Source organism: Bactrocera oleae, chromosome 5, assembly GCF_042242935.1.
Source record: "Bactrocera oleae isolate idBacOlea1 chromosome 5, idBacOlea1, whole genome shotgun sequence".
Taxonomy (NCBI): domain Eukaryota; kingdom Metazoa; phylum Arthropoda; class Insecta; order Diptera; family Tephritidae; genus Bactrocera; species Bactrocera oleae.
Genome location: NC_091539.1, coordinates 69,755,142 through 69,782,820, shown reverse-complemented (window position 1 = coordinate 69,782,820; position 27,679 = coordinate 69,755,142). Strand labels below are relative to the sequence as shown.

General features: G+C 37.9%; 1 protein-coding gene across 1 annotated transcript in view; it reads right to left on the bottom strand.

The window, feature by feature from the left end:
* LOC106626971 (uncharacterized) overlaps positions 1 to 26,847 on the bottom strand; it is a 112,576-nt gene extending 85,729 nt beyond the window's left edge. Inside the window, exons 1-2 of the mRNA XM_014246885.3 lie at positions 26,626 to 26,847; positions 24,666 to 25,091 (exon numbers count right to left, since the gene is read on the bottom strand). Coding sequence (XP_014102360.2) covers positions 24,666 to 24,941 — 276 coding nt within the window. The 5' untranslated portion in view covers positions 24,942 to 25,091; positions 26,626 to 26,847. The remainder of the gene's footprint in view (positions 1 to 24,665; positions 25,092 to 26,625) is intronic.
* Between the last annotated feature and the right edge of the window lie 832 nt (positions 26,848 to 27,679).

Here is a 27,679-nt window from a genome sequence, read left to right as displayed (position 1 = left end):
TTAGCGACTGCTGCGCGCATATATTAACCCCAATTTACGCGCTGCCGCGTCACACAGCGCTGCACCGCACTACCTCGTCTCCACCGGCAGCTCATGTACCTACAAGTATGTTGTCTTTTGTTTTCGTTGCTGCTTTGCATATGACAGCGTTGCCTGTCCCACCTACGGCGCTGCGCTTCCAAGAGCTCCCTAGAAGTTGTCCCAAAATGTTGAAGTGGCATCCACAAGTGCACTTCGGCGCATATGTGTGTGTGTGTGTGTACATGAGTTTATATAAAATACATTTGCATGTCTCTTTCGAGAAGTACTGCTTGAACATATGAGGCACTCGCTCGGCCGTAATAGGGAGGAAAAAAGTTTTAACGTGCGCGATAGAAATTCTTAAGATTTTTTTATCGCATTTTGTTGTTTCATAATTTTAAAATTTGTATACATTTCATTAGTAATCTACAAGATTTGATAAAGAGCTTTGCATAAAATATGTCAAGAGGGGTAAGAAACAGAAAGTACAATTTAGAAATCATTTTATGTTCTTTTTCAATCTGGGGTGGAATCTGGGAAAGAATCTGAGTTGGCCTTCTATGCCAAAAAATAATGTGTTTGTGTTGTTGTAGCACTCACACACGATAGAACACACAAAAGTCGAAAAGCAAGCAATACACAACTCATTCGGTTGCCGCTAATACTTATTTCTGAAAAGGTTCCGAAAATTCAGACCTAAAACCGGTTAACTTAGTTACGCCTTTTCCATACTCGGTTGCAAATCTTACAAATTCTGGTCGAAACTACTCGAACCCATGACAAATACGCGTATTTATATTTTGTCTACGGTCCGTTTCACTTCCGCGTTCACCCGTATACAAAAGCTTGGTAAACCACTCTAAGAACAAAAGACAACTGTAAATAAGTAACAAAGCACTATACGCAGAAACAAAACCACTTTTACTTGAACGAAGAAAAATGCATGAGCAGTAAAAGTGCAGCATGAAAGAGAAATATTTATTAGCTAAGCAAAGTGCAAACCGCAAATGAAAATGAAGATGTTGCAGCAACAGCAACACACTCAAAGGCCACAGTAGCCGCAAAGCAGCTACAGACGCAACGCAATCAAAAACAATAACAATAATAATAACAATTTGTGTGTGTGTGTTGCTGCAGCGGCAATACAATTAAGCACCGAGCAGTCGACGCTTGGCAGAGTCTAATGAGCAGCACAACCCGACAGCGGAAGCTTTATGAAGCATACATCATCTGATGTACTGCCACACCAGCAGCAGTAGTGTGGCATGGCAAGCTACAAAGCTCGTATGTAGCAATGCAATCGGGTATGTGTATAGAATGTCTGGCATTTCATCAGTCGTAGCCAACACTTGAGATTTGTGCGGACCCAGGGCTGCATGAATGCCATAGCGGCGAGGCGGCAACGGCAGCGACTCAAATGCAATGCTTTCCGTACATATGTAAGTAAGTGTGTACGGCGACGAACATTTTGTAAGCATCTCATGTTTATTTATAACTGCTTATTTTACTTAAATTTTTTTGTTTTCATTTCAATGTAAGTCTTATTGACTGTGCTGCTGTTGATTAAGTTTAAGCTTCAGAGCATTATTTAATTAAGATGTTGAGCTGTTGGCTGTTAGATTGTTTAAGTTTTGATTACTATTGCGAAATATATTATTATACAAGTAAAAGAATTTACGACTCTTTATAGCTTAAGTAACACTGAGCGTATGGGTTTGTACAAATTAATGCCAGTCACCATTATATGTATATGACTTCACCATGCTTTAAGTCTCGCCATATACTAAAAAAAATAGCGCCAACCATTATCTTTTAGTCCTCCTTTAGTACAAACATGGCTGGTTTTATAACGAAACTAAAAAAAATTTTGTGTGAACTAAAGCAAGCGATTTTCTTCTGGCAGCATACCAAGCACTCAGTTAGCTAACAAATCCCTGTTGGTTATCTTAATTTCGCGTTCACTTCAGAATCATATTTGGCTAAAATTGAAACTTTGAAACCTTCAACATGGAGTAGACAATTCAGAACTAATGACATCATTGGACAAAACATGAGTGGTACAGAAGCGAGAACAATGAAAGCGTTAGTTGGTCTAACTCTAGGGGTATTCTCAAAGAATATTCAGGCATCTGCATAGCACACCGCTGCTTAGTCAAGATATGCCGTCTATTTGCTTTCGCATACAGGCGAAACCTTTGAGGTTTTCTGGGATTGTAGGACCTGACATATACAAATAGTTTCATATATAATACTGAAGAAGCAGAACATGCATTCTTTACAGAACTAAAAAGAGTATATAACTATATCTTACTCAGAACCTTTATTTGTTTTTAGCAACTTTCCTCAGCTTAACCAAATACACAACTCACTTGAGTTGATAGCTCAAACTTTGACGGCAGATTTTCAACAGTTACTCCCTAATTTACCTCGACTCGGCTTTAATTTCAGAAACTTACCGACATCAAACTGCTTTATTTATCTACTCACTTACACAAAGGACAGCGCTGAGCTGCACCCTGCGCATGTCTCGCTTCTAATGGACTGGCTGCTGGAGGTTGAACTGAAAATGTTGCACAACTGTCGTCACAAGGTAAGAGCATGCGTTCAGACCAAGATATAGCCACGGGAACCGAAGCCATCATTACAGCTACGAAAACAAAGAAAAGGGCGCAGAGGCAGGGACAACAGCGGCGTATAACACGAATATATGCGAAACTATAGAGCCGCGGAAAACTTGATTTCCAAAATGTAAGTTGCAGGGCAAGCGTTGAAATGTTGCACGCGAGTGAAGCCATGGAAAAAAATGGTCGTAATCGGTGACGATGTAGAGTATGAGCTGAACGCGTCAATCCGCGGGAGATTCAAGTGCGTTTGTTCGTTTGTCTGGCACACTGCGTGTGTCTGTGCAACGTGATGTAAGACTCAAAGTCAGCGGCAATCAGTGTTGGATTAGTTTGATTTTTCGAGTTCGACTCTGCCTTCCGCGTGCAATTGGAACTGGACTACATGGCGACGAGCGCTTAAATTATTTGTTATTTCAGTGCAAGATTCAGCTGCACGGCTAAGAAAACATACGTAATCAACGTTCGTAGACGTGAAAAAACAAAAGCTCCAAGAAATAATAATAATAACAATAAAAGCAACAGCCAATGATCCAATGAGAATAAGAAAACATTGATAATAATAACAACGGGCTGCCGTTGAAACCAAAGGAACATGATATACATGCGAATGTGTGTTCTTGTATGCGTTGCTGTTGAAGAACGCAGCGCTGATGTGCGCGAAGGTGAAGCGGAAAGCGAGAGGAAACTTCAGTAAACACAAGATGACCAAATGACTGTGAAGGCAATCGAGCCGCAACGACCAGAAAGCCAGAAACCCATACTTAAGTAATGTTCCAATTGATGGCATTAATGGATACACACGACCCAAGCAGAAAAACAGAAGAAGAAGAAAACACTAAAAACCAAAACACGATGCGCACACAACAAACACAGCGGCCAGTCAGTCAGTCAGGCGAGCAGGCAGGGAGCCTACCTTGTCAGACAGCCGGCGTTGCATACGCGCAGCAGGTAGCCAGTCAACGTCACCGGCAAATAAAGAGTACGAGCATAGGGCGGTTCGTTGTGCGCTTCGTGCTATGGGTCGGGCAGAGGGGCGGGAAGGGCGTGCCGGCGAATACGAGGCGCGACCGTGGGGAAGCCGCCGCGAACTGGCTGAGCCACACACTCGACGACCAAATGGTCAGCTTGAGCGCAATATAGGCGACGTTGTCGATTACCGCGTTGATGGGGAACCAACGCCGTTGCTGGGTTCGCTTGATTATGGTCCCGCGTTTAGCGCAAATACACACACATATCTATTTCATCGTCTGTCAACCGCTGTACCGTTCCGGCTGTCTGTCCACACTGTAAGTCAGTCAATGTCTCTTAAGCTGAAGGAAATGTAAATAATCATCAAAAATGACGCAAAAGAAAACACAAGTAGAAAACACTAAAACAACACCAACAGACACGTTGCACGAAGTACAAAGAATATATACTTATATAAATACTCGCGCAAGTAAATACAAACAAAATATGGCGAATTTCGAGGTTCGAAAGCAACAAGATTAAAAGAAATAACAACAACAACAAACGCAGCGGTGGCTCTGCAACAAAAACTCGATCAGCAGATATTAAATTTGTTGTTTTACTTATTTTGTTTGTTTACAGCGCTTTGTTATTGTTGTTGCTACAACTTTGCTCAAATTGCTTGTTGTTTGTATATACTTGCATAAAGCGCATCCAATCAACGCAGTGGCACCGCGACAGACATTTGTTGCAAGCACAATTTAAAGTATCCGTAACAGCAACAATCATCATCATGAAAGCGCTGAGCTCAACAGCAATTGTTGGGAAAATAACTAATTGTAAGCAGTGCAGAAATTGTGCGGCATTAAATTTCAGTTGTTGCATGCAACAAGTGTCTCAAGTCAAGCTGTTTGATCGACAAGTGCGTGCGTCCATTTTGTTAGATGAGTGGTGAAAACTAAAAGAAAGCGTTAGTGTTTGGATTACTGTACAAAACTATACATAGGTCGGTCTACAACACACGTAAGTAAGATATAATGTATCTTCTGTTGGTAAATTCACTGTTTATGTAAGATATACTTTGGTTTAATTTGAACCAAAATGTCTAAAATGTCATGGGTTGCAGAACAAAAAATCAGGAAACACTATAAAATCCAATTATATGCAAGCTTGTGGAAAGGTTGTTTTCAAACTGCGGACTGTCAGTATTTGATTCACGTTTTATTCTGTGGGAGTTGAAAATTGTAATAAAGAATATGCCACCTCTGTTAGAGACCTTTATATCAAAAAAGTGGTCATAATTCGTGGCACTCTTATGAAGCTAAAATTTTGTATATTGTAGTTTTGGGTTATCACTGAACTCAAATAAAACTTCAAGTTTTTTGGTAGACGGAACTCTTGCATAATTGATAATTGTAAACAAAAAATGATTAGAAATCACTGACACCAGTTTACTCTGCAAAGTTGGTTTTCTATGCTGCTTTTCTGTACCCGAAAATTAAATGACCTCTCCGAAATATGCGCATTGGCGACTGTAGAAGTCGTAAACAGGGTTGCAAATTTTTTAATTAAATAAAATTAATAAATAAAAAATTTTAATTAAAATTAATTTTTTATTAAATTTAAAAATATAAAAATTTAAAATTAAAATTAAATTTTTATTAAATTTTAAAATTTTTTTTTTATTTTTTTAATGCCGATCTTGTGATTAAAAATTAGATTTTCATTTTGTATTACCGAGGTTGAGATCAAAAAATCAATTTTCAGTTTTTTAATCCAAGATGATTGGAATTAAAAATTCATAATTGAAAATATTACTTTTTGATTTGAATGGGCTCAAAAAAATGTGAATTCTAAAGCAAACTCTTTTTTTAGTTCTTAATTATATGCTTCAGTTTGAATTTTTCATTTTTATTTTTCAATCCGGTAGTTGGAATTAAAAATTAAAAATAAAAAAGTTTTTTTTTATCCTTAAATTTAAAATTTTTTTTTTATATTTTAACGGCACGTCTGTCGGTCGGTCCGTCCGTTTGTATATATGCAAACTGGTTCCTCAGTTTTAAAACTATCGATCTTTATTTTTTTCACCTGTCCTTTTCTCCCTAAGAAGCTGCTCATCTGTTGGAACGGCCGATATCGAACCACTATGGCATATAGCTGCCATACAAACTGAACGATCGGAACCAAGTTCTTGTAAGAAGCCTTTGTGTTTGTGAAGGGTATTATAGCTTCGGTGCAACCAAAGTTAACATTTTTTCTTTTTTTTTTAATGCATTATTTCCAACCCTGGTCGTAAATATAACTTTACTGAGAAAACTGTAGGAATCCATGGCTATAACAAGCACATTAATAATTTTATTGAAATTTGACGACCTCGTATGGTCTCGAAATAAATATATTTTCTAGCCGGTAATGAAGATTTTTGCCAACAAAAAATACAAATCTGTTTTCTTAAAGTCGCGGCTTAATTAGATGTGGATTGTGGAATAAAAAAAACTTTATATTTTTCCAGCGAAATAACTTTATCACAAGCATCCTTAATCATTCGCGGAATTCCTGACCTCTTCGCTAGACCAGTTAAATTTTCTTAGTAAGCCCTTTGATTAGATCTAAGCGCTGGCAGAAACTTATCTGCTGCTGATGTTGCCACAGCTGGCGAACATAGCAACGCTTCCTCTTTCGACCCATTTCGAGCCATGCAGCAGGCGCACTGCTTCGCTGCAGCTACAGCGAGCAGTTCACTTGGGACTTATGCAATCCGTTGACAGTATCTCCTGATCTCCTCGGTGGCCACTCAATGACGCGACGCTGCGGACGAGCGATCTCATAACTCAAAACCGAACAGCGCATAAAAATGTAAAGGTAGAAATTTGCACAACGCGAGAAGGCAACAACACACTGACACAAACAAACTAATGAATATGTATGTGTGTGTGTGTGTAATTGTTGGTTTGTTGCGGCTGCCTGTGTTGGTATCCGGAGATTACAATCGAATCGTAGAAGCGCAATCGCACATGCAGATCGCGACTGCTGCCATTGCTGCAGCGACAACAACAACAACGACAACTTGCTGCTTCTTCATGCGCGCAATCGCCTGGATCGCTTGGCCTTGTTGTTGCTCCGTATCTGTCCGTCTGCTTGTATGCCGTTGGTGATTTTGCTTGATGCCCCTGCTGCAACAGGCAACTGATACAGATTTTTTGTTGTTTTTTTATTTTTTATTTTTTGTGTTTTTTGCGCTACAGAATTGCTTTATACGTGCTTTTCTATTGTTGCTGCCCCGGCACTGTTGTTGCTGATTAAAACGTTCAACATTAAATGTGATCGCAGCAGTCTGTCCGAGCTGCCCGGCTCCCTCCCCCCATTACAAACTTCTCCTTCCTCTTAGCAAACTATGTAATTGCTGGAATTGAGCGTTAACAGGTAGTAGTGCTGTGCGGTTTTGTTTTTGTCCTTTTACTTTGACTACATACATTCGCCTGCTTGCTACGTTGCACTGTTGAGTGGCATGCAGCCTCAATTAGATTTCGCAATGTTTTCATTTTCCACTCCTTTGCAGCAAATCTCGACGCTCGGCTGGCAGGCGCATTCATTACGAGCACTTTCTCAGTCACAGTTTGTCTGCAACATTTTTCCATTGCTACGTTTTATTTGCGCACACATTTGCTTGCAACAGCAATTGCAATTATTTCAACGCTCTTTTTTGCTGCTACAATTTTTAATTTTCTGCTCAGTTGCCTTGTGCATAAAGCTTTTTCTGCATTCACAAGCATGTATCGCTGTGTGTGTGTGTTTATGTGGCAAATAATTTACATGGCGTGAGCAGCATGTGGCAATTCCAACTCCAGATGTATGTGCCACACTAAGACATATGAGTTAGATAGATCTCGTAAATTGTTGATTGCAATTGCAGCAGTCATATTTTGATTGCAAACTCAAACAATTATTTTGCTGCCTTTTTTTTGTTGTTGGCTTTTTGCTATCATGTTCATAAGCATTAGGGTGGAGCGAAAAAAAAGCACATTGTCGTTTAAGACCTTTTTTTTAAACTCCAATAATGGCCACAAAATTTTTTTTTAAGTTCATAACTTTTAATTGACCAGAAAGATTACTCTCCACAGCTTCTAGAACACTTATCAAAATTTGTATACGTAATAATAATTTTAGCTCGAAATTTACTTTAAGTGACTGGGCCGCCTTTAGGTGTTAAACATTTTTTTTCCAAAAATTTCCTTTTTTTATAATCTATAAATTTTACCCTCAGGCTAAGCAAGAAAAATTTTTTTTCACTCCACCCTACTAAACATACACACATACATACATATATTTCATTACGCTTCTTAGCTGGGTTAAGGTTGTGTTATGGTTAAGGTTGTACATTTTTCTCATCTGATAAAGCATCGAAGCTCACTACTTTTGCAATGAAAATGTTGAAAATTCTTAAAAGCATACCACCAAACGTTAATCTATATCCGGTGAGAGCTGTTTTGTGCTTGGTTTTCCTGCATTGCCGCTAGAAAACTATTCATTTAATATCTAAATTCAAAACTGGCTGTTTAGTTTCATAGGTTCTAGTTGTAGACCTTGAAATTAGGTGCCATAATTCGATTCATTTCACTAAGGTTTCATACCAAGATATACCGATTTTATGAGTATTTACGTTCTTTTCCGTCCGTATAAAGCTATCCGTTGGATATCTAAATTCGACTATGTATTCTCTATATCTCTGGTACCAATTCAGGTTCCATAGTTCAACAATTTCTTTCCACCAAACTATTTGTATAGTATACATATAGCTGACATGGATTGCTAGACCTTAGAAAACTCTGCGTTTGATATGTAAATACGAACATTTTTTATATACTTACTTAGAGTTAGTTACGGACCTATGTCTGGGGAACTAATTAAGTTCACTACTGAACTTTAACATATACTTGACTTCTCTCCGCGTTGATCCCAGAAAACTTAACTTTAGATGTCCGCACTCAAAATGCATATTTGGTTTCACAGAGACTAGTTATAGACCGTAAAGCTGAGGAACCTATTGAAGTTTAATAATAGTTGACCCAAAAATTGCTATTTCGTTCCTGAGAAATTGGATTCAACACACATATATATCAGGAACCAGATATGATTCCACATTTATCTCTAGTTAAAAAATATATATATACAATATATAATTTTTTTATTAAAATTACTATAAGTATACACTATTCACATCCTAGTCCCAAAATATGCATATTTCCAAAGTATTTTTAAAACAGCAAATGATAAAGTTAATTAATTTCGAACCGATTTCGTCAACAAATGAAGTTATGAAATACCAAGTCGGCACTAAAAGCCAAAAAATGATTGACATATCAAATTTATGACGCACCATAATAATTCCAATAAAATTTCGCTATGTGCTATATATTGCTTTTAAAGCATACTGAAGAATTTATGAGACGCAATTGCACGAACATTTACTTTTTAATAACCGGAAATGCAAAAGCAACAGCTAGGATTACGAACTAGAGAGAGAGAGTGAGAGATAATCGATTCAGGCGTTCAAAAACAAGCAACAGACTAATTACACCTGTGAAGCAAATCAATTAATATTTGCCATAACATGACTCATTAACCCAATTTTTTGGTGCAGCATGACCACATGCCCACAAGTGGCGCTTTCCCGCACTGCTTGCGGCGATAGGTAAAGGACAGGTGCTTTTCAAACTCAATTTTCTACTAAAAATCGAATTATTATGTATTTGTTTGTTTGATATGCTATTCCTAGCTCCCTCAACATTTGCTCAGGTGACGACTCGCCTCAGTGCTGTTATGAGCGGCAAACTTATAATTAATGATAGCTATCTTTGGTCGCAATATTTCTTCACGCTAACTGATGATTGATGGTACGCTTGCGTCCTGCATTGGTTATTGCGCTTTACCGCGTCTGCCTGCGCGTTGAACAAATGACGATTCGGTCAGACAACATCAATTTGCTGTCTGACACCTAAGCGGGAGCCATTCAATTGCTGGCTGGGAGAGCCAAAGGTGGCCATTAATTGGTGGTATTATTATCGCAGACAGCAGTTTTTCTCAGGATGTTAGTGGAGAAAGAAGAAGCGGGCGAAGATGAAATTTAATAAAATATTCATATCTCTTGTGCTCGTGGGTTTAAATAGGGCGTCAAGTAGAGATTTGAAATAATACCAGTAGAAAAAGATTTGTAGAAGTATGTGAATAAAAATATTGTTTAAAAGGCGCTTCGGACTCCTTTAAAATAAATTTAACACCTTTAAACAGCAAAAGGCAAAGAGAACTGTCCAACTTTCTCGCATGTTGCAACATGTAAATCCGTGAGCATGTTACTGCGAAGTTAGAGGCTTAAATGTTCGTGCCAACTTGCAACTCGCAAGTGAACTTCAGCGCCAGCGAAAAGTTGCAAAATCGCCAAGTGACCCAAAGAAGCCAAACAAAAGTTATGATTTATGTGAATTTATGGCAGTGCAACGAGCAATATGACAGTCGAAAAGAAAGCAAGGAAGCGAAAGCAAACAATCGCTTTAAAGGTGCGACATGAGGCACGAGCGCATGTGAGTCTTTAGAAGCAAAACGCATAAAGATGTAGCGGTAGAGGATAAGCAGCAGTAAGGCGGACTATGAAGTCGAGGCAAGTTACCTTTACCAATCTGCCACAGTAAAACAGCGACAATGGTGCAAGACATTTCAAAAGCACATAATGGCGAACAGGTATGCATGTGGAGCACTCTGCGGCTGGTCTAGCAAAATTATATTGCACCTACAAAAGGTATCGGAAGCGTCGTGCACAAAGCGTGGTATGACATCAGGCTTGCTACTCAAATATTGTTCCGACGCAATGTTTATAACTTATGCGACAATGCGCTCACTGCGTTCGGGCGCGTGCTACATGCATGTGACAAGCGTCGAGCCATATGCATAACATATCGATATTGATAAATGGCTTTGACGTTGCGAAAATATGGTTTTATCTGCTTGTGGAAGAAGCGCTGCACATATTTATAATGCGATTTTATTTATCTGTAGTATTGGTATGGTAAATTGTAAGATCGGGACATATTATATTATTTTATTTTCAGCAAGTAGCCGTGACAGAACATATCTCATAAATCACTATAAATGAATTCGGTACATAGTATTCGTGTTATTTGCAGTTTGAAAATGCGCGAAATCGGAAAAATCTACGCCTCTTTATCACATAAAGCTGCCGCAAAAGAATCAGTTTCAATATTGATAAAAAATTTAGAACATGTATTCTCACACCAATATAACATTACCGAACATGAGCATTGCTGCAAATCTAATCGCCCTCGCCGCGACTATATTGTTGAATATATAAGATATCGAAATAATGCAGGAGAAATTTTTCAATCTGATGTCAAAAGCCTATAAAATTCAAACCTTCCCCTAGCGCGGTAGGGCAGGTCATACCATTTTTTTATTAAATTAAAAAAAAGGACTGATAAAAATTTTCGAATATATCAGTACTGTATTAGTGGCTCTCTGCGCTTCTTATATTAGTTATAGTAAAAAGAAATCCATTATTTTTTGAATGTCTTAATTTTTACTTTTCGTATCCAGCCTTATTTAAATGGTTTCAAACAGTTTTTTGTGCAATGTTTAGGTCGTGGACAATCGTAATCGCTGTTTGGACTCGGCGATTTCCATTATTTGATCGATTTTTTCGATAATTGGTCTTCCAGAGCGTGGTGCATCTTTGACATCGAAATTACCGGAACGGAATCGTCGAAACCAAAATTGCGCATGATTGGCTGTTACAGTATCAGGGCCATAAACGCTATTCACATTTTCACCTGCCTGCCTTACGTTTTCGCCCTTATCGAAGTAAAACTAAAAAAGGTAGCTATTTTCTCTTTGCTAGAGTCCATCTTTGACGCGCGTTCAAAAAACAACTCAATCAACTGTCAGAAAAGCTTGTTTAGTACGAAATGTCATCTTTCTAACGCCATCCAGCTAAACACGATCGGACTTGCACAACGCGAGATACAGATAAATAACGCCATCTCTTGGAAAAATAATGGATTTCCTTTTACTACACAAATATTATGGGCGTACACATAATAGTAAAATACCGATTCGTAGATAAAGAAATATAAACTCCAAACATAAGACTTACGACTACAATATGCCCTTATCCTGAATAAACTGTATTTTATTTCAGAAATTGTGGCATAAATATTTCGAAACCTGGTTTTATGCAAGATAATAATAAGTGCATTGAATACTACTAAAATTTTTAATGGTGGGCAGACCAAAAGGCTTCTACTTCTAGGCAAAAAGGAATTTACTAATACTGTAAGGAACATCCACAGCGCATGCGCGAAGGATGATGAGACGCTGGAACATTATATTTGCGAATGCCCAACCTTTAGTCGAATTAAACGGGATATATTCCACGGCACCCAATGCTCTAACTTATAAGACATAGGGCAGCTGGGGTGGAAAAACATGGGTATATTACAAAATTCATTGAGTTGCTGGATAAGGCTTAATTTGGTTAGCACCCGAGAACACATTGGGCCAAATGACGGCTTAAGTGGGGCTGCTTACAGTCTGGCGTTCTTGCGCCTCCCTTTTCAACCAACCAACCAACCAATCAATATTTTTACTATCGCTAAGAGATTTAATCGCAAAAAATATATTTGTATAAAACTCGTCTCTTTTTTTTATTTTTAACACTCTCCAAGCGTCAAATCAAGTGAAATGAGGCCAAGTCGTGCTAATCAAAGGCTGTGGTAGACAAAAAAGGAAACTGAAGAATCAATTAATTGCAAACATCGGAGTATATGAATGGCCAAAAACAACAAAGATATTTGAAAAATGTAAAAGCATAAATGTATTTTGTATGCAATTTCGCTGAAGCTGTTGTCTTGCCCAGCACAAGTTGCTGATTTCCCATTTTTTTATTATACGCGCAGCTATTATTTAGTGTTGCTGTTGGGTGCTGTTGCATTTGCTATCGGCTGCTGCGCGCATGCGTAGCAAATGCGCAATGTCCGCAACACATATCAACAATTTTATTAGAATTTCACCGAGAATGGCTGTAATTGAGATTGCGCTGCACGCTCAATGCTCCAAGCAGCAACACAGCATGTTACACGTTGCCAGCGCATGTGTTGCATGCCACAAGAAAACGTATCGCGGTATTAGTTCGCATTTGGAGCGCAACGTCTGCATGAAACGCAGCAAATAATAGAAATAAAATTGAAAGAAATTGCAGAGAGAAACGCAGTTTGTTGGCGAGAGACAACAACTTGTAATTATTTGCGTTGAAATGTGAATGCCGCAGTCGTTTGTGTGGCGCGCATTGCCGTTTGAGTTGTGGCTGAAAAGGAAGTTGCTGCGCTAAGAATTCCGCCAAACCGATTGGCGGCCAATGCGCACCGGCCACACAATATTAATTACACACAACAATTTCAGCACGTACGCATGCGCGGTGCGGCGGCAACAACAGGGCCGGCTATGGCTACAATAAAAACTCCAACAATAAGAGTGTAATTTGAAAAGCAACTGCATTGGCGTAGCAGTGGCAGTGGCAGCAACATGTCTGCCATACCGCAGACAAATAGATGGACGGCCCGAATGGACATATGAATGGTACGTGCAACAAAATGTGGCAAGTTGTGCTGAAACCGCGTTGCTTGGGTGCACAAGATAAGCGCGCATGACTCGGTCGCTTGCAGCGGCTGTTGAGTGAAGTCCATTGGATGCTGGCAATGATTCGCACAAGCGTCGAGTTGCACAAGTCGCGCTGCCGCATGACGTCCACTGATAATGATTGGCGACATGTGCGATGCGCCGGCAGCAGCCAGCACAAGATAGACGAACGACAGCGACAGGCTGTCAGCCTGACAGTGCGTAGAAATGACATATGGAGCGCAGCAGCAGCGACAACACACCGGCTTTCATCACGGTTACTCCAATCGCACCGAAGCTCATGTGCGTCGCTGATTGTGTGCTGTTGCGCTTAGATTGGCGTTTGGTGTCTGGCGTCGGTCGGAACGTGCATTTGGGACTACACGAAGGCAGGAAAATTGAAAAAAAAAACTATATATATGCGGCATTAGAACATTCTTTGCTTTTGGCTTATCCCGCTGCGTTTACGCCATTAAAATTGTTGAGTTGTGACTTTGTGCCGCGTTAACCCAAAGGTCTCATAGGTTGGCAAATCTCAAAGAAATTCCAAGTACCTACGTTGCGCATTTAACATATACTGCTTGTGTATGTAGTATGATTTTGCTTTTCGCATGGCCTTAAAGTCAAGCAGAAAGCTGGAATTTTAGCTGAGACCTTAAGGCAGAGCTTAGTGAACAGACACAGTGCTGATATTAGAGTGACATCTGTAGGCATAATACATATAAGAGAAATATAAAATAGAAGAGATATACATTGGTTATTTTGATTTCTGGAAATTCTTTTAAGAGTCAAAATTTATAAAAATTTATTTTTTTAAAAGCGATAAGCAACCTGTAATTATGTTAGCTCCGATTGTACTCCTTATTAAAAATTCTTCATGGTTTAGAATTAGGTGACCATATTTGTGTCGGCAAAATCCGGGACGGTTTTTTTAGTCAACGATTTTTTCCATAAACCGTCCGTTTCCCAAACCGGAACGAATGGTCAGCTAAGTTTAGAACCATATCCATAATCAGGCTTCAAAGTGCGTTATTTTTCCAAATCATGTGTAAAAACGGTTGGATTTTGTCTTCAAGGAGCAATATTTTAATATACATATAAAACATTTTAACACTCTAATGTTACAACTCGGGCTTCAGATGCTTTATGAAAGTCATATTCATATTCATGACTGCTATGTACTCTTACTACTTGCATTATGGATACTCAGCTATCTTCCCAACGTCTCGCACATAAATCAGCATTAACCTCATAACTGCCATTTGTCTGACACTTTTGTGGTCTTTTAATATGGCTAATCAAGGGTAACTTCATTTGGTAGGATGCTGCAAGATTGCTATATACATATATATGTATATATATATGCGTGCATACACATGTTTACATATGCCATAAACTACTAATTGCTTCGTGGCAAGGCGGCTAACTCACGCTCACCTCCTGCCCTGCAACCAGCGGCCATGGCTATTGGTTTAGTATTCTTTGTAGATATTTTTCTACGCCGTTATGGCCTCTAATAGCACACTTGGCAGCTTTCAACAGAAGCCATAGGCTCCTGCCGTATGCGCTATCTGAAGGTGTGTGAGCGCGTAAAAACAAAGGTGAATTCTTTTAATACGCTTCCTGGCGCGTTGCAGCAGCGGTGGCAACTACAAAATGTTGCTCGCGGCTGTGGCACGGTGAGTGCAACAAAACGGAAAAAAAATTAAATTTGCACTACACTGCCGCGCAAGCGCATTAGCAAGAAAAATCTGCAACACCAGCCATGCACCGACAGCGGCATTACAGCTTTTATTGTTATTGCAAGCATCCCAGCGCGTTGCTGTTTGGTGTGCTGCCCGAATCGTTGTGTGGAAAATAGCTAGAGCTAGTGGAAAAACTGGAAAATATTTAGTTGAAAATTTTGATAGCGCACACGAACGCAGACCGCCAGCGAAGTTGCTGGGTTGTGGCGCAGTCATTTTGTATGTTGCACGTTTGACGGCTGCTAGGTGAGCTGGCGCGTGTACTAATCAGACTGCTTGTAGGTTCAATATAGCGTGTAACGTTTACTAAGTAATAACAGTTAGTTTCGTTTAAGTGTCTACTTAGTGCTGCTGCTGTCAAGTGTTTATCAGCGGCAATTACTTACTTCACTAGTGGTAGTACTTGCACTGGGCGATACAATATGCCTAGCGGTGAGTTTTGAGTGCATGGAGGGATAGGAGTGTTGTGCTCACTCTTGTCGGCTTATAATTTAATTTCTTAGGAAGCCTGTCGAAAGTTAAAACTCTTTCAAAAGTGTGCGTAACTTTCGATAACAGCAGCAATACTAACTTACTTAATCGCGCTGCTGTTCTCTAAACCAGCGGGGCGTCTCTTCTCTACAAGAATAAATATTGATGGTAATGAATGAGAATCGGAAACCCTTTCGGAATCTATTGTGTGAGCAAAAGGTCCCTTCTTAGGTCGAAATTTGTTATGAAATCATAACTAGGCTTTACTAAAAAAAAAACGAAGCAGTCTATGGTAATCTTCTGGCTCATTATGTCTGTCATTATTGTTTGTCGCTCTTCAGAGCTAACACTACACTACAAAAAATCAAACTGCTCAGTTTCTGCAACAAAATTCCTATTTATATGTTGGCCAAAACAGAATACATTGGCTCAAGCTTATTTGAAATTACGCTGAGCCTGACGAGCTCAAGTCAAACACTCGTAAACAAATTTTTACTAAGCCGCTCAAAATGCTTGAAAAAATGATGAAAAACACAAAATAGAGCTCATTTTGCTTTGGTCATGAACAATGTCACCTAACTGATTTTGTATTAAAAAGTGCTCAAAATAAATTTAAAGTAAAGCAACTCAAATAAATGTTTCAATTGTAAACGAATGACCACCCTGTGGCAAATCAATGACCATCGGGCAGTCAGAATTCAGCAGTCATAAAAGATCGACATCCTGATAAAAACGTTATTTTAACTAGCACCACTTATTTTTGTTCTTTTTATATACATATCAATAAAGATATCGCAATCAATAAAGTTAAAAACGTTCGCCTTTTAACATTCCCAATGTTATTTATTGTTCTCATACTACAATAAAATCACTAATAGCTCACCCTGTATTAATTAAATCTTCAATATTTGTGTATTCATTCGATATTTATTTATTTGATGTTTGTTTTTGGAGTAATTCTCGATATGAAGTGTGAAGTTGGTACATGGACCCAAATCAGAGGGTTATTGATCTACAATACTCCTACATATTATGAATTAAAAAAGAATAGGCAACAAAATTTTCAAACGTTTAACTATAATGTATAATGACAATTTATCTGTCATATTTGGATTTTCCTTTCGTTTTATTTTTAGTAAACCGCCGAACTGCTTATACACTTATGCTTTTGTGTACCCATTGTCTTGAGGAATAATCGAAATCTCCACTAATTGGCAACGCTTTTGATACGCCAATCAAAAAATTAAATAATTAAAATTATTTCTACAATTTCTTGCACTTTCTTCACCAACCAAATGAAAAAGTATAATATAAGCACTCATCAAGTGAAGTCTGAACCCAAAAAAAAAAAAAACCGTTGATTGAAATCACACAGTTCATTGCATCTCAGCAATTTACGATATGAAAACTTCCTCAATCTCAATTGGCAGTTAAAATTGAGAATTATGCGTACATAAAATAAAAACGGCACTCAAAAGTTGAATTTTTTAAATTTTTGTCAGCAATTGGGGAAAGTTGTCGGATTTGAAGAGTTTCAGATTTTATGGGTGAGTGTTTATGGCATATTGAAATTGTCTACGCGCACACATACAAGTACACGTATATTTTTACGCATGTAAAAGCGAGTATAAAGTAGTTGCAACCCCTTTTATGCTTTCGAACGCTCATGAGTGCACTTAGATTTGATTAAATAAATTAAGTGCAACATGCCACATTGAGTCTGCAGATTATTATGTATATATAAATATGCACTAATATATATGCGCTGGCAAGTAGTGAAATGAGAATTCGACTTAATTTGGCAGATTTGTTTGCCGCTTCACTCGGTTGAGGCGCCCACACAGACTTCCACACTACACGACCTTAGCCAACGCTGGCTAAAAATACCGAAAATCGAGTAAACGTGTGTGTGTGTGTGAGCGGTTGTTGTGGTAAAATTAAATATGAAAATGTAAATTTAGTCAAAATGTTGCTCCAAAATGAATGCCAAGTGGCCACTTGTAGAAGAAAAATAATGATGCGAATGTAAAGGAAAGCAAAAAGCTCCAGACGGCAGGCGGCAGATGGCAGACAGACCCTTGGTGAAGTCAGCGTCTGCGCCATATTAAAACGCCACGCTAACCCGCCTCAACTTCCCGCACAACTGCTGTTATACTTTTTTCTCAAGGTAAAGTTCAATTTATCATTTGCCAACTGAGCAATGAAGCCGAACACACGCACACATTTCGCATAAGCGCACATTAAAGTTATTCACCCGGCCGCTACGCTCGTCATTTATACACTCGTTCGGCTCAGTCAGTCAGTCATTCATTCAGATTTTTCATTTCATTTCGAGCGCCCAAAAATTGAATGGGTTTTCATTTCACTTTGTACGATTGCTTTTCGTCGTATTTTCGTTTTTTATGCTACTATTTTGTTGTTATATTAATATTTTCGTTAAAGCAGCACAAGTTGCCAGCGCGAAGATGGGGGCGCGGTCGGGTTGGCGTTGAACATTTTCTATTTAAAACTGAAGTATACTCGAAGCTGCCGAGTGATGAATACGGCGAATAAATAAATTTGAAGCATACCAGCAGGCGCTCGGACTGGCTGGCTGTATGTGTGTGTGGTCATTGTTGTTGTTGTGTTTGTTGCACGTTTACGCTGGCAACATTGAAAGTTTCGTCGACGGGTAGCAAGTTCAAGTGTTGGCCGGGCGCGTAAAGTTTCAAAACCAAAGCCAAAAACAACTACCAATGCAAATAGGCAAAAGGACACACACAGAACCTTCAAACAGGGCGCTTGCCGATGGTTGAATGCACGCTCAAGTGGCCTGCGCGAAGGTGAAAAATGTGATGAGTAGCGCCGTGCGCTCCGAGTTGTGGCATTGAAATTTGCAAAATACCTTGTAGCAGATTTTTGCAGCGCCCCAGCTGTGCGCCCAACAAACACGGGCGCAACTCACAAGTGGTTATTAATGTGTGCGTGTGTGTGGGTGTATGTGGGTGTACGGTCATAAGTGTAAAGGCGCGAAGAGCGTTAGGCGAGTGTGTGAAAATCGATATTTCGAAAACAAAGCGTTAGATGAAAGTAGCGAAGAGGAGAGAAGTGTTGACGGCGTTGGCAAGGTAGTGAGTTTCATTTTGTTGGCGGCAAATTGTGGTGTGCTTAGCCGGGGTAGTATGGCTGTGTTTTTGTACTTTTATTTACTTCAGCTAGAATTAAAACCACATTGAAAGCGCTTGTGTTGATTCTCTTTGGATTAAGAAATATATATGTATGTATTTGTGGATGGCAGAGGCTATGTGGTTTTTTCGCAAATAAAGCAATATTAAATGTTTGTATATTTATTATGACTTTTTTTTCATCTACAAGCACACATATATATATATAAATATTTGAATGAAAATACATATAAATTCTAAAATTTCTATCTTAAACCAAATTATTGTCTTTTTTTGTACTTTAAATAAAAATAAAAATGGAACCTGTTAAAAATTAATAATATATATACATATTAAATATATTGATATATATGTTGCATAATATTTTATGTTACAGTTTTATTTTAAAAGTGATTTTTTTCAGCATTTTCCGTAACTTTTTTGATCACCGCAGGCAATATATAGACAGTTTTTTCAGCAATGATTGCTGGCGTATAGTTTGATTTTCTAATAAACCCACAAAAGTAATTAAATGGATGCAAAATCTAGGTATCTGGGCAACCTGGCAATGGCATCTCTTTCTGATATCAAATATCCAGGCAATTTCTATGCATAAACTAAATTTTTTGTGAACTTAACCATTCAATTCACAGTGTGACGAACGGTCTAATCAATATTCACTTACACTGAGAAAAAAAGATATACAAATACAAATCTTTATTATCGCCTGCAAAATAGGCTTCTGGGCAAAGACAAGCATGCTAACGCTGAATCCAATATTCCAAACACTGGTCATAAGTCTTGGCTGTGATTGTCTTCAGTGCCTTCAGCGATTCTTGAACAGTTTCGAAGTTATACTCACAAAAGCCATGTCTCGTTACCAGTAATGATGCGTTTGAGGAATATAGGGTCCGAGAAACTTCATATGAACATTAAAAAGTGTAGTACAAATCTATTATAGGAAAAAGTTTTATCGTTGCGGCTGGCGCGCGCTGTTTAAATGGATCAAATGGTACGTGTCAATTTTGGTATTCCACAGTCTTATTGAAGTTAGTGACCATCAGGAGCTTTATCATGCATTTATGGGCAGACATATGAATTGTAGGTGATGGATGTTTTCAACTGTTCTATTTTGTTCGGATTGAAACTACGATACAAACATGAGTTTGTGACAAGCGCCGACCCAAAAAGCAAATTTATGCATTTATGCACTGGCATTTAAGGAGCTCTAATGGATTTTCCATTTAAGAAATTCGGTTAAGTTACAGAAAGAAAATCATTGATCATATTCCAAGTGCCATAGACCTGGGCTCTTCAATGTTATTTCTGTAACGAAACAAATTCTAAATATCTTTTAAACACTAACTATTCCTTTTAGATCTTTTAAACAATGCCGAACTTTCTCTGACAGCTTTTCATATCCAAGCAGTGATCATGATTAGAATTGCACTAGATTGGTGTGTCCGCTTTAACCAATTCAATCGGTTAGTAAGTGTTGAATTTATTGAAATTTTACATACAGACGCACCCTGTATACCTATCTCAATTTGGCAATAATGAATAGTGCTGGCTAAATTAGGTAACAAACGACTCGCCACTCTTTTCTTTCCATTTAAATATTTTCAGCAGCCAAGTGACCAGGTAACGGTACATTTCGAAAGCTAACTTTCGCTTAGCAAAATACACAAACACACCTGCAACAGCCTTACAGCACTTTTACTTTTGCCACACACGAAACAGTTCATTTCCCTAAATATTTGCGTTTACTTCGGATAAACTGCATGCAGGTGCGCGTGTATGTGTGTGCGATATATTTGAATATGTGTGAGTTTGTTCACGTGGCAGTGAGTTTGAGTGCTGCATTTCCGTTTTATCAATTTGCATATTGTTTTGCGAGTATGCAAATAATTGCACAATAAATGCACACTCACACATACGCACAAACGCATTTGCACTGCCACGTAACAATTGTGCAAATATAAATACGAGCAGATAACACAGTCGGTGCAATGAACGCTTGCGAATGCAAAGTGCACAGAAATTGGCACATTTTGGCCATAAACTCGGAAAGCATACGGTTCGGGTGGCAACAACTTGCCTCGTTGCACTGCAAACCCATTTCAGTTATGCAACTGTGCTGCAGCAATAACAACAACAACAACAGCTACAGTGCCTGACAACTGCTGTCAGCAATGCACAAAATGAAATTGTCAAAATTGTCAAAAAGCAAAGCCACACACACACGCACACATATGTATATTGGTGCACACTTACATATAAACACCGTTGCATGCCTTGTGCATATAAGAGTTCCATTGCAAGCACATATGCATCTGTTTACCCAGTTTTTTTTCGGCGCTGCTCTTTTCAAATTTGAATTTCATTTCGAGCATTCCCAGCAGCAATGTGCAACAAAAAGTTTTTGTGAATTGCACAACTTTATAAAATTTAATTTAATCTAAATACGAGTTGTGTGCCAAGTGTGCGTAATAGTTTCGAGAGATTCGCAGTTGCCTCTAATGTTGCAACATATGCACATGCCACTGTTTATACACTCTCACATATATGCACCTATGTATATAGCAGTTTCTGTACCATTTATATGTTGTTATGTATGTATGCATATATGTTTGTGTGTATGCAGGGCGCACTTATAAGTTGTTCCGTAAAGTTGTGCTTGCCGTTGTTCACTTTTGATTGGCCTCTTTGCGTCCGAATTAGAAATGCAAATTCACAGCTGCTGCATATTTTCAAAATCAAATTCAGGGCAGTTATTGTTTGCAAAAGCATTTAAAAAGGAATAACAGTATGTGCGTAAGTATTTGTTTGCCGATCCATCAGGTCAATTTGGGTCAAATGTCACTTAGAAGTTAAAAATAAAAACATTATGCTTTCATGTCACATATGTGCATATATGTAAAAATTATATAAATACAAATTTGTAGATTATGCATATTAGGGTCTTCCTCTAGTTTATAATAAATAAAGAAAATAACTCGAAGCATTTCAATTATTCCGGCAAAGAAGTGAATTTAATAAGAAAAAGCATTTTTTTAATAGAATTTATTGTATATATTGACGACAGCTTCTCTTCTATCCAGAGAGTGGTCATTTATCTGTAGTAAATAGCCAACTTCTAATTCGAATAAATCTTATCATAAAATGAAGTTCTGCCAAAAGAGAAATTTTTTTCCTCTGAGCCATGCAAATTGAAAATTTCACTGTTTTTCCGATTTTATGAGTTTATTTATTTAATATTTCAGAAACTGCTGTATATTACTTGTAAATAAAGAACGCTGGTACGTTTTCAGATGACACTTAGAGGTATGAGAAACATATTTTTTTTTTAAAGAAAATTTTGACAATTACCAGTAAAATAAATGTGAATTTTCACTATCATACATAATTTTTTATATTAAACCTCTAACATATCTAAAGAAATTCTGAACTTTTTAGAGGGGTGTTCTTTTTCGTTTCAACGATGAGAGTTTTGAAGTTTGCCAAAATAGTTGTTTTCTATTTTTTAGCACAGTAACAACTTAAGAAAGAATAACGAAGGCAATGACGAATTCCAGAATTTCCCTACGCACCACGTCCACTTTCGCTGATTGCCTTTATGATCTGAAATACCATCTTCCTATCTACTAATGAACGTTAACGAGCCAGAGTTGTTTTGAGTTGTGAAGAGGTATTTTAATTAATAAATAAATAAATAAAAAAAAACTTACAATTGCAGAAGTTATTGTACTCTAATAATAGACAAATCACTAAGAAAAATTTTGGATTTCCTCAATTTCTTAATCTCCAGGCGGAATACCGAAAAAAGGTGTATTTCGTTAAGTAAAAATTTTTCTGCTAAAAATTATCTCAAATCCAAAAACAACAAAAAAATATTATTAGAATAGATGAATGCGGTAATGTTGGAAGAACTATTTAAAATTTAAAAAAAAATTATAATATGCTTAATAAAATTAGTTTTTCATGAAAAAGTTAACACTTCAGAGTGGTTAAAAAATCGAAATTGTTCTTAAAAATATTATTCCTTCAATCATTGCCTGAAATATATATTTAAAACGGACTTGTGTTGCAAGTAGATCTATCTAGCTGTTTCGAAGAAATTTCCTCACCAACTCTGCAAACAGCTTTTCGAACAAAACGCGTTTCAAGTTTTGGAGGCTGATTACACTAAGTTAGAACATTTTCACAAGTACGCTTATATAATTAATTATTCGGAAATATTTCTACTACATTCAATATAAAAAAAATTTAATTCTTAAGTGAATATCACCTCTTGAATATAACAATTCCTTTCGAAGCAACCCAACATAGTTTTTGAGGAAATGTTTTCAATAATCTAGAATTGATATTGCGCCAAGGTTAAGAAAAGGTTTAAACGATATTTAAAAGAAAATATGATGAAGCGTCTTATAGACCAATATCATATTCAACTAATATAAGGTCTTTAACCACCGATCGAAGCCTTAACAGATGTTTTCTATCAAAGATCGACATTAAATTCTTTCGACTCAAGTTGTCTTAAAGCTTCAAGTATCATCAACTAAGAAATTAATCATTTCTATTTTCCTTTTAAATTTAAAGTCTTTAATAAATACTGAATTTATATTGTAGATAAAGTTTAATTTAAAATAGAAGCCATTTTAATAATTGTTTATTAATTAAATGTAAATGAATATTTTAAAAATAAAGAAAATAGAAATGAAAATATTAGAAATAACAATATTTATATTCTTTCGACGACAAATAATTAATGAAATGCTTTGTAATACTAGAACTTTCAAATCAAAGCTTTAAAATAATATTTCCGAAATAATTGTAACTCAAATACATTTGAACTGTGTGCAAATGGGCAGGACAGCTCATCTAATACAACTTCATTCATATCAAATGCGGATATACATACATGCTACATACAATTGTATTTGCCAGTATATTTTCATTAGTCGAAGGCGCCCTGATGTGATTGCCCTGCAGGTATTTGAAATGCAACTGTCCACAAATTACAGCGAAACCTCCCCCGAAGTGCACAGCACAGGGGAGCAGACGAAATGAAGGCTGCTTGATATGTTAGACGAGGGCTAGAGAACTACGGATATGGGCTGAGGGCGACTATGGACTTTAGCCATGCTGTGTGTGCTGTCAGTGTATGTGAGCGCTTATGCACTTCGTACGACCGAGTTCTGCATAACAACTATGTACCGTAATACACAGGCGAGTTAAGGTAGCGACTTGGCGAGTGGGTTGGCGAGTTGATTTGTTTTTCCAACTGCTTAAAATTCTAAGCGTGTACAAAATTAAAACATGAAAATGCGAAATGCGAAATGAAAACATTTTCTCCGCTGCATGGCTCAGTCACACAGCCGAAGCAGCGCGCGTAGGAATATAAATGCAGAGTTAAGGAGGAAGGAATAAGTGAGGGGACGTTTTGTTGGCTGGATGTGGGTTAAGCTATGTTGCAAATACTTAGTCACCCACATGTAAGGCCTACCAAGTCGGTGCTTGCTTGCCACAGGCTTTATGTGGCATGTGTGCATGTGTTTGTGTGTCCAGCAACCCCTTTGGCAAGCGTTGTGGCAAGCAACCCGCATCTATGACAAACAAACATATGTGCGCGTGTGCATGTGGCATTTTGTGGCACATACAAGTACATTATATGCACATATTCGCTTGTGTATTGGAGTGCAACAACGCCGAAAATAATCCAACAAATCCATCAAAGTAATTGCGGAAATTCGCAAAATCAAAAGAAAAAAAAAAAACCATTGTAAAACAAAAACAAAAATAACAAATTGAATAGGATTCCATCAATGCGGCGCATAAAGGGATTTGCTATCAATTCTATTTAATGCTCCCCTCGACTACATGAAAACATGTGTTGCCAAAACACACACACACGCACACGTGCATGTGAATATACATGCATATGCCCTCAAAGTTGTTTGCTTTGTTTTTATGCACATATTTTCTTGTTTCTCTTTTGTTTATTATAAAAAAGTGCTTATCTTTGTACTCACCATGGCCCAACAAGCGCGGCGGCATGCCACACGTCGCGTTTGTCCACGCGACTCTGACAGATTCGGCATTTGCAGTGAGTTCCTCATATTCGGATTGCCCGTTATATCATGAAAATCTTCACGTGGCGAAAGCGGACTGGCTTGCACCATATTGCCGCATAAACTGGCCACGCAGCCTAGGAGGAGCAGTGTCAGCCAACGCCTGTGTGTAGTAGGTGTCAGCTTTGTTGAAGTGGCGCTGTAGTGGGCTGCACCTGTGGCAGCTATATGTGGCATGTTGAGAATGTTTTGCGTTTCTTTTTAAAATTCAAATGTTTCTTTATTTATATTTTCACGCCTAAGATTTGATTTAGGTCTAAGGTAGAGTTATTCAAACACTTTTTTGAGTTCTTTGAGATCATTTGTGTTTTAGTGATTAATTATAATCTGCAAGCAAAATTGGTTTGTTAATTTACTGGTCTGTTTGTATTTTGTTATATAAAATGTAAAAGAAAAGTTATATATGACTCTCATTATTATTTTTATGTGGCAGTGATCGCACATTACAAATAACGTCCGTTCAAAAAAAAACTCTTTAAGAGAGGCCATGAGCTTCTAAGTACCTAACTGTGAAGTTCATAAGTGAGTGTCCAAAAAGTAGTCTGCTTAATACTCTAAAGTACTACAATTTCATTTCAACATGAAAGAGTTCAGTATCATTTCTAATATTCCCATTGAATTGAATTTTCAATATTAATGCCTTTGTGTCATCTCTGAACTCAATGAAAATCATCATTTATTCAAATGTTTACAACATGTGATTATTATGCGTTAATCAAGTTGAATTTCTGTGTTAAAAATAATTGGAAAATCACATGATATAAACGTTAAGACAACATTCTTTAGTAATTATTGAAATAAAGTTAGGATTATCTAATCTTAATTCTACCTTAAATTCCAATTGGTAACAATATTGAATTTCTAATAAGAATATGATCCGAACTAATTTGAAAATATGTCAAGTCTTACACCATATAGTTACTTTTTCGGAATTAATTAAAAATATTAAAAATATATGTTCTACGTGTTATTAGAAAATATATTGCTAATATAAGTTTAAGTCCAAATTCGAATTTGTTTACATATTTCTATGAAATTGGGAATAACTCTCTGAAAAACTCTATAGTTCCATATCAGCTTACAGCCATTTCATTTTATTAAATCTTTAAAATTTATAGCATAAAATTCGAAAATTTGATTTTCGGGTTGTAAAATTTAAGTTTTATTCTAAAATAACGGTCAATTTAGTTATTATAGCGGAGACCGCAAAAATCTTTCTCAAATCAGCTGATACTGAGATACAAACTGGATGCTGGAGTCTAAAGTAAACATAACATAACGTAATATAAATACATTTTTTTTATAATAATTTTAATTTTTCAATAAATTTTAATTATCTTAATGCTAAATATTTTAGTTAATTGTAAAACGCGACTTTAGATAGCGACGAAAATAAAATTTCTATATAAATATATATCTGTATGCGAATATTTTCCAACTTCTACATGTTGGTGTTGCCATATTGTATTTGAGAAACGCCTATACATATACAACCTACTTGCTAGCCAAATCAACAACAATTTAATTATTGTTTTCTTTTATTAATTGGAAGTTCTTATCACTCTTTGCCACAACAAACAACAAAAATATCGCTTTATCGTTTTCTATTTTGTTTATATTTATTCGCAATCGATTTTGCACACCCGATTGTCCCTTTGCATCGCGTGAATAACACGTTTGGCGCTCACTGACCTCCAAACCAACAACTACAATGAATAATAAGACCACCAACAACAAAGCGCAAAACAACACGAACGGTGTCACGCTTTAATCGCAGTTTAATCGACCGCTTCAAAACGTGATTTTTTCTCAAAGCCATGTACACACACACACACACATACAACGAACCGGCGGTACACACCTCTCTATATTCACTTTTTGCAAACCGCTAGAGCCAGCGAAATTTGTGGCTCAGCCCAAAAAACGAACAAACAAGAAGATTTCTAAAAGCACAATATCTTTTCTTTCAATCCAGCAGCAAATAATCAAAACACCGACGGCTTTGCGACTCGCTCACACGCACTACAACTACTGTCGATACAACCGAAACCTCGGGGAGTCTACACTAAACTGTGTTTTGCAGAAATTTTCTACAAAATCGACACGACAGCACCGAAGTCCAGACGCCGACAGCGCTGCCATCGTCGTTTATCGTCGGTATACGGCGAACTAGTGCCACAATAACAATGCCAGGCAAACACAGCCTGCACATACAGCCAGAGCTAAGCCAGAGTCATCCCGGGCAGGCTGACAGGCAAACCCGAATCTACAAACAATGCCACCACCACAAGATGCTCATAGAACCCAGCCACACTAATTGGATTATTTTGTGGAGAGTAGGAGAGCAGCAGCGCAAGCCGATGTCAAGCTGCCGTTGTGCATGACGCAAGCAGCGACGTTGACCGTCAGTGCAGCCTAGCTGAGGTGCTATACACCACCCTTTACGGAGCGGCTGTTGCAGCGCCACTAACCTTCGCTGAGGTTAAACGCCAGCGTGCAGCGAAAGTTGGTCTAGTTCAGCGCTGCTAGAAAATAGCTGTAGAATGCAGCCGCTGCTCTACAGCGCCGACTGCAGAAGAAATTCTCCACTTGCAACAGCTCAGGTCCCCATTTACTGCGTCTGCATTTTTTGAATAGTGCGCAAGTGCAAAGCGAACTCAAACACAACATGTTGCAGGAGCAGCCGAACTTGGGGCTCCATCCATTTGCCTGGCCCCTGCAGCGATTTCGAATTGTTTACGAACATGTTCGCGTTGTTTTGCCTGAAATTCTTTTCGTTGCGCTGAACATGTTGCGTCCACCCCAGCTGTTGATTTGTTGCTTTACTAGCACAGCGGCATTGTTGTTGTCTTGTGACTCTTGCGTTCGATGTTGTAATGGGGGCTGGTTACTGGATTGCACTGGTAGTGGTGCTA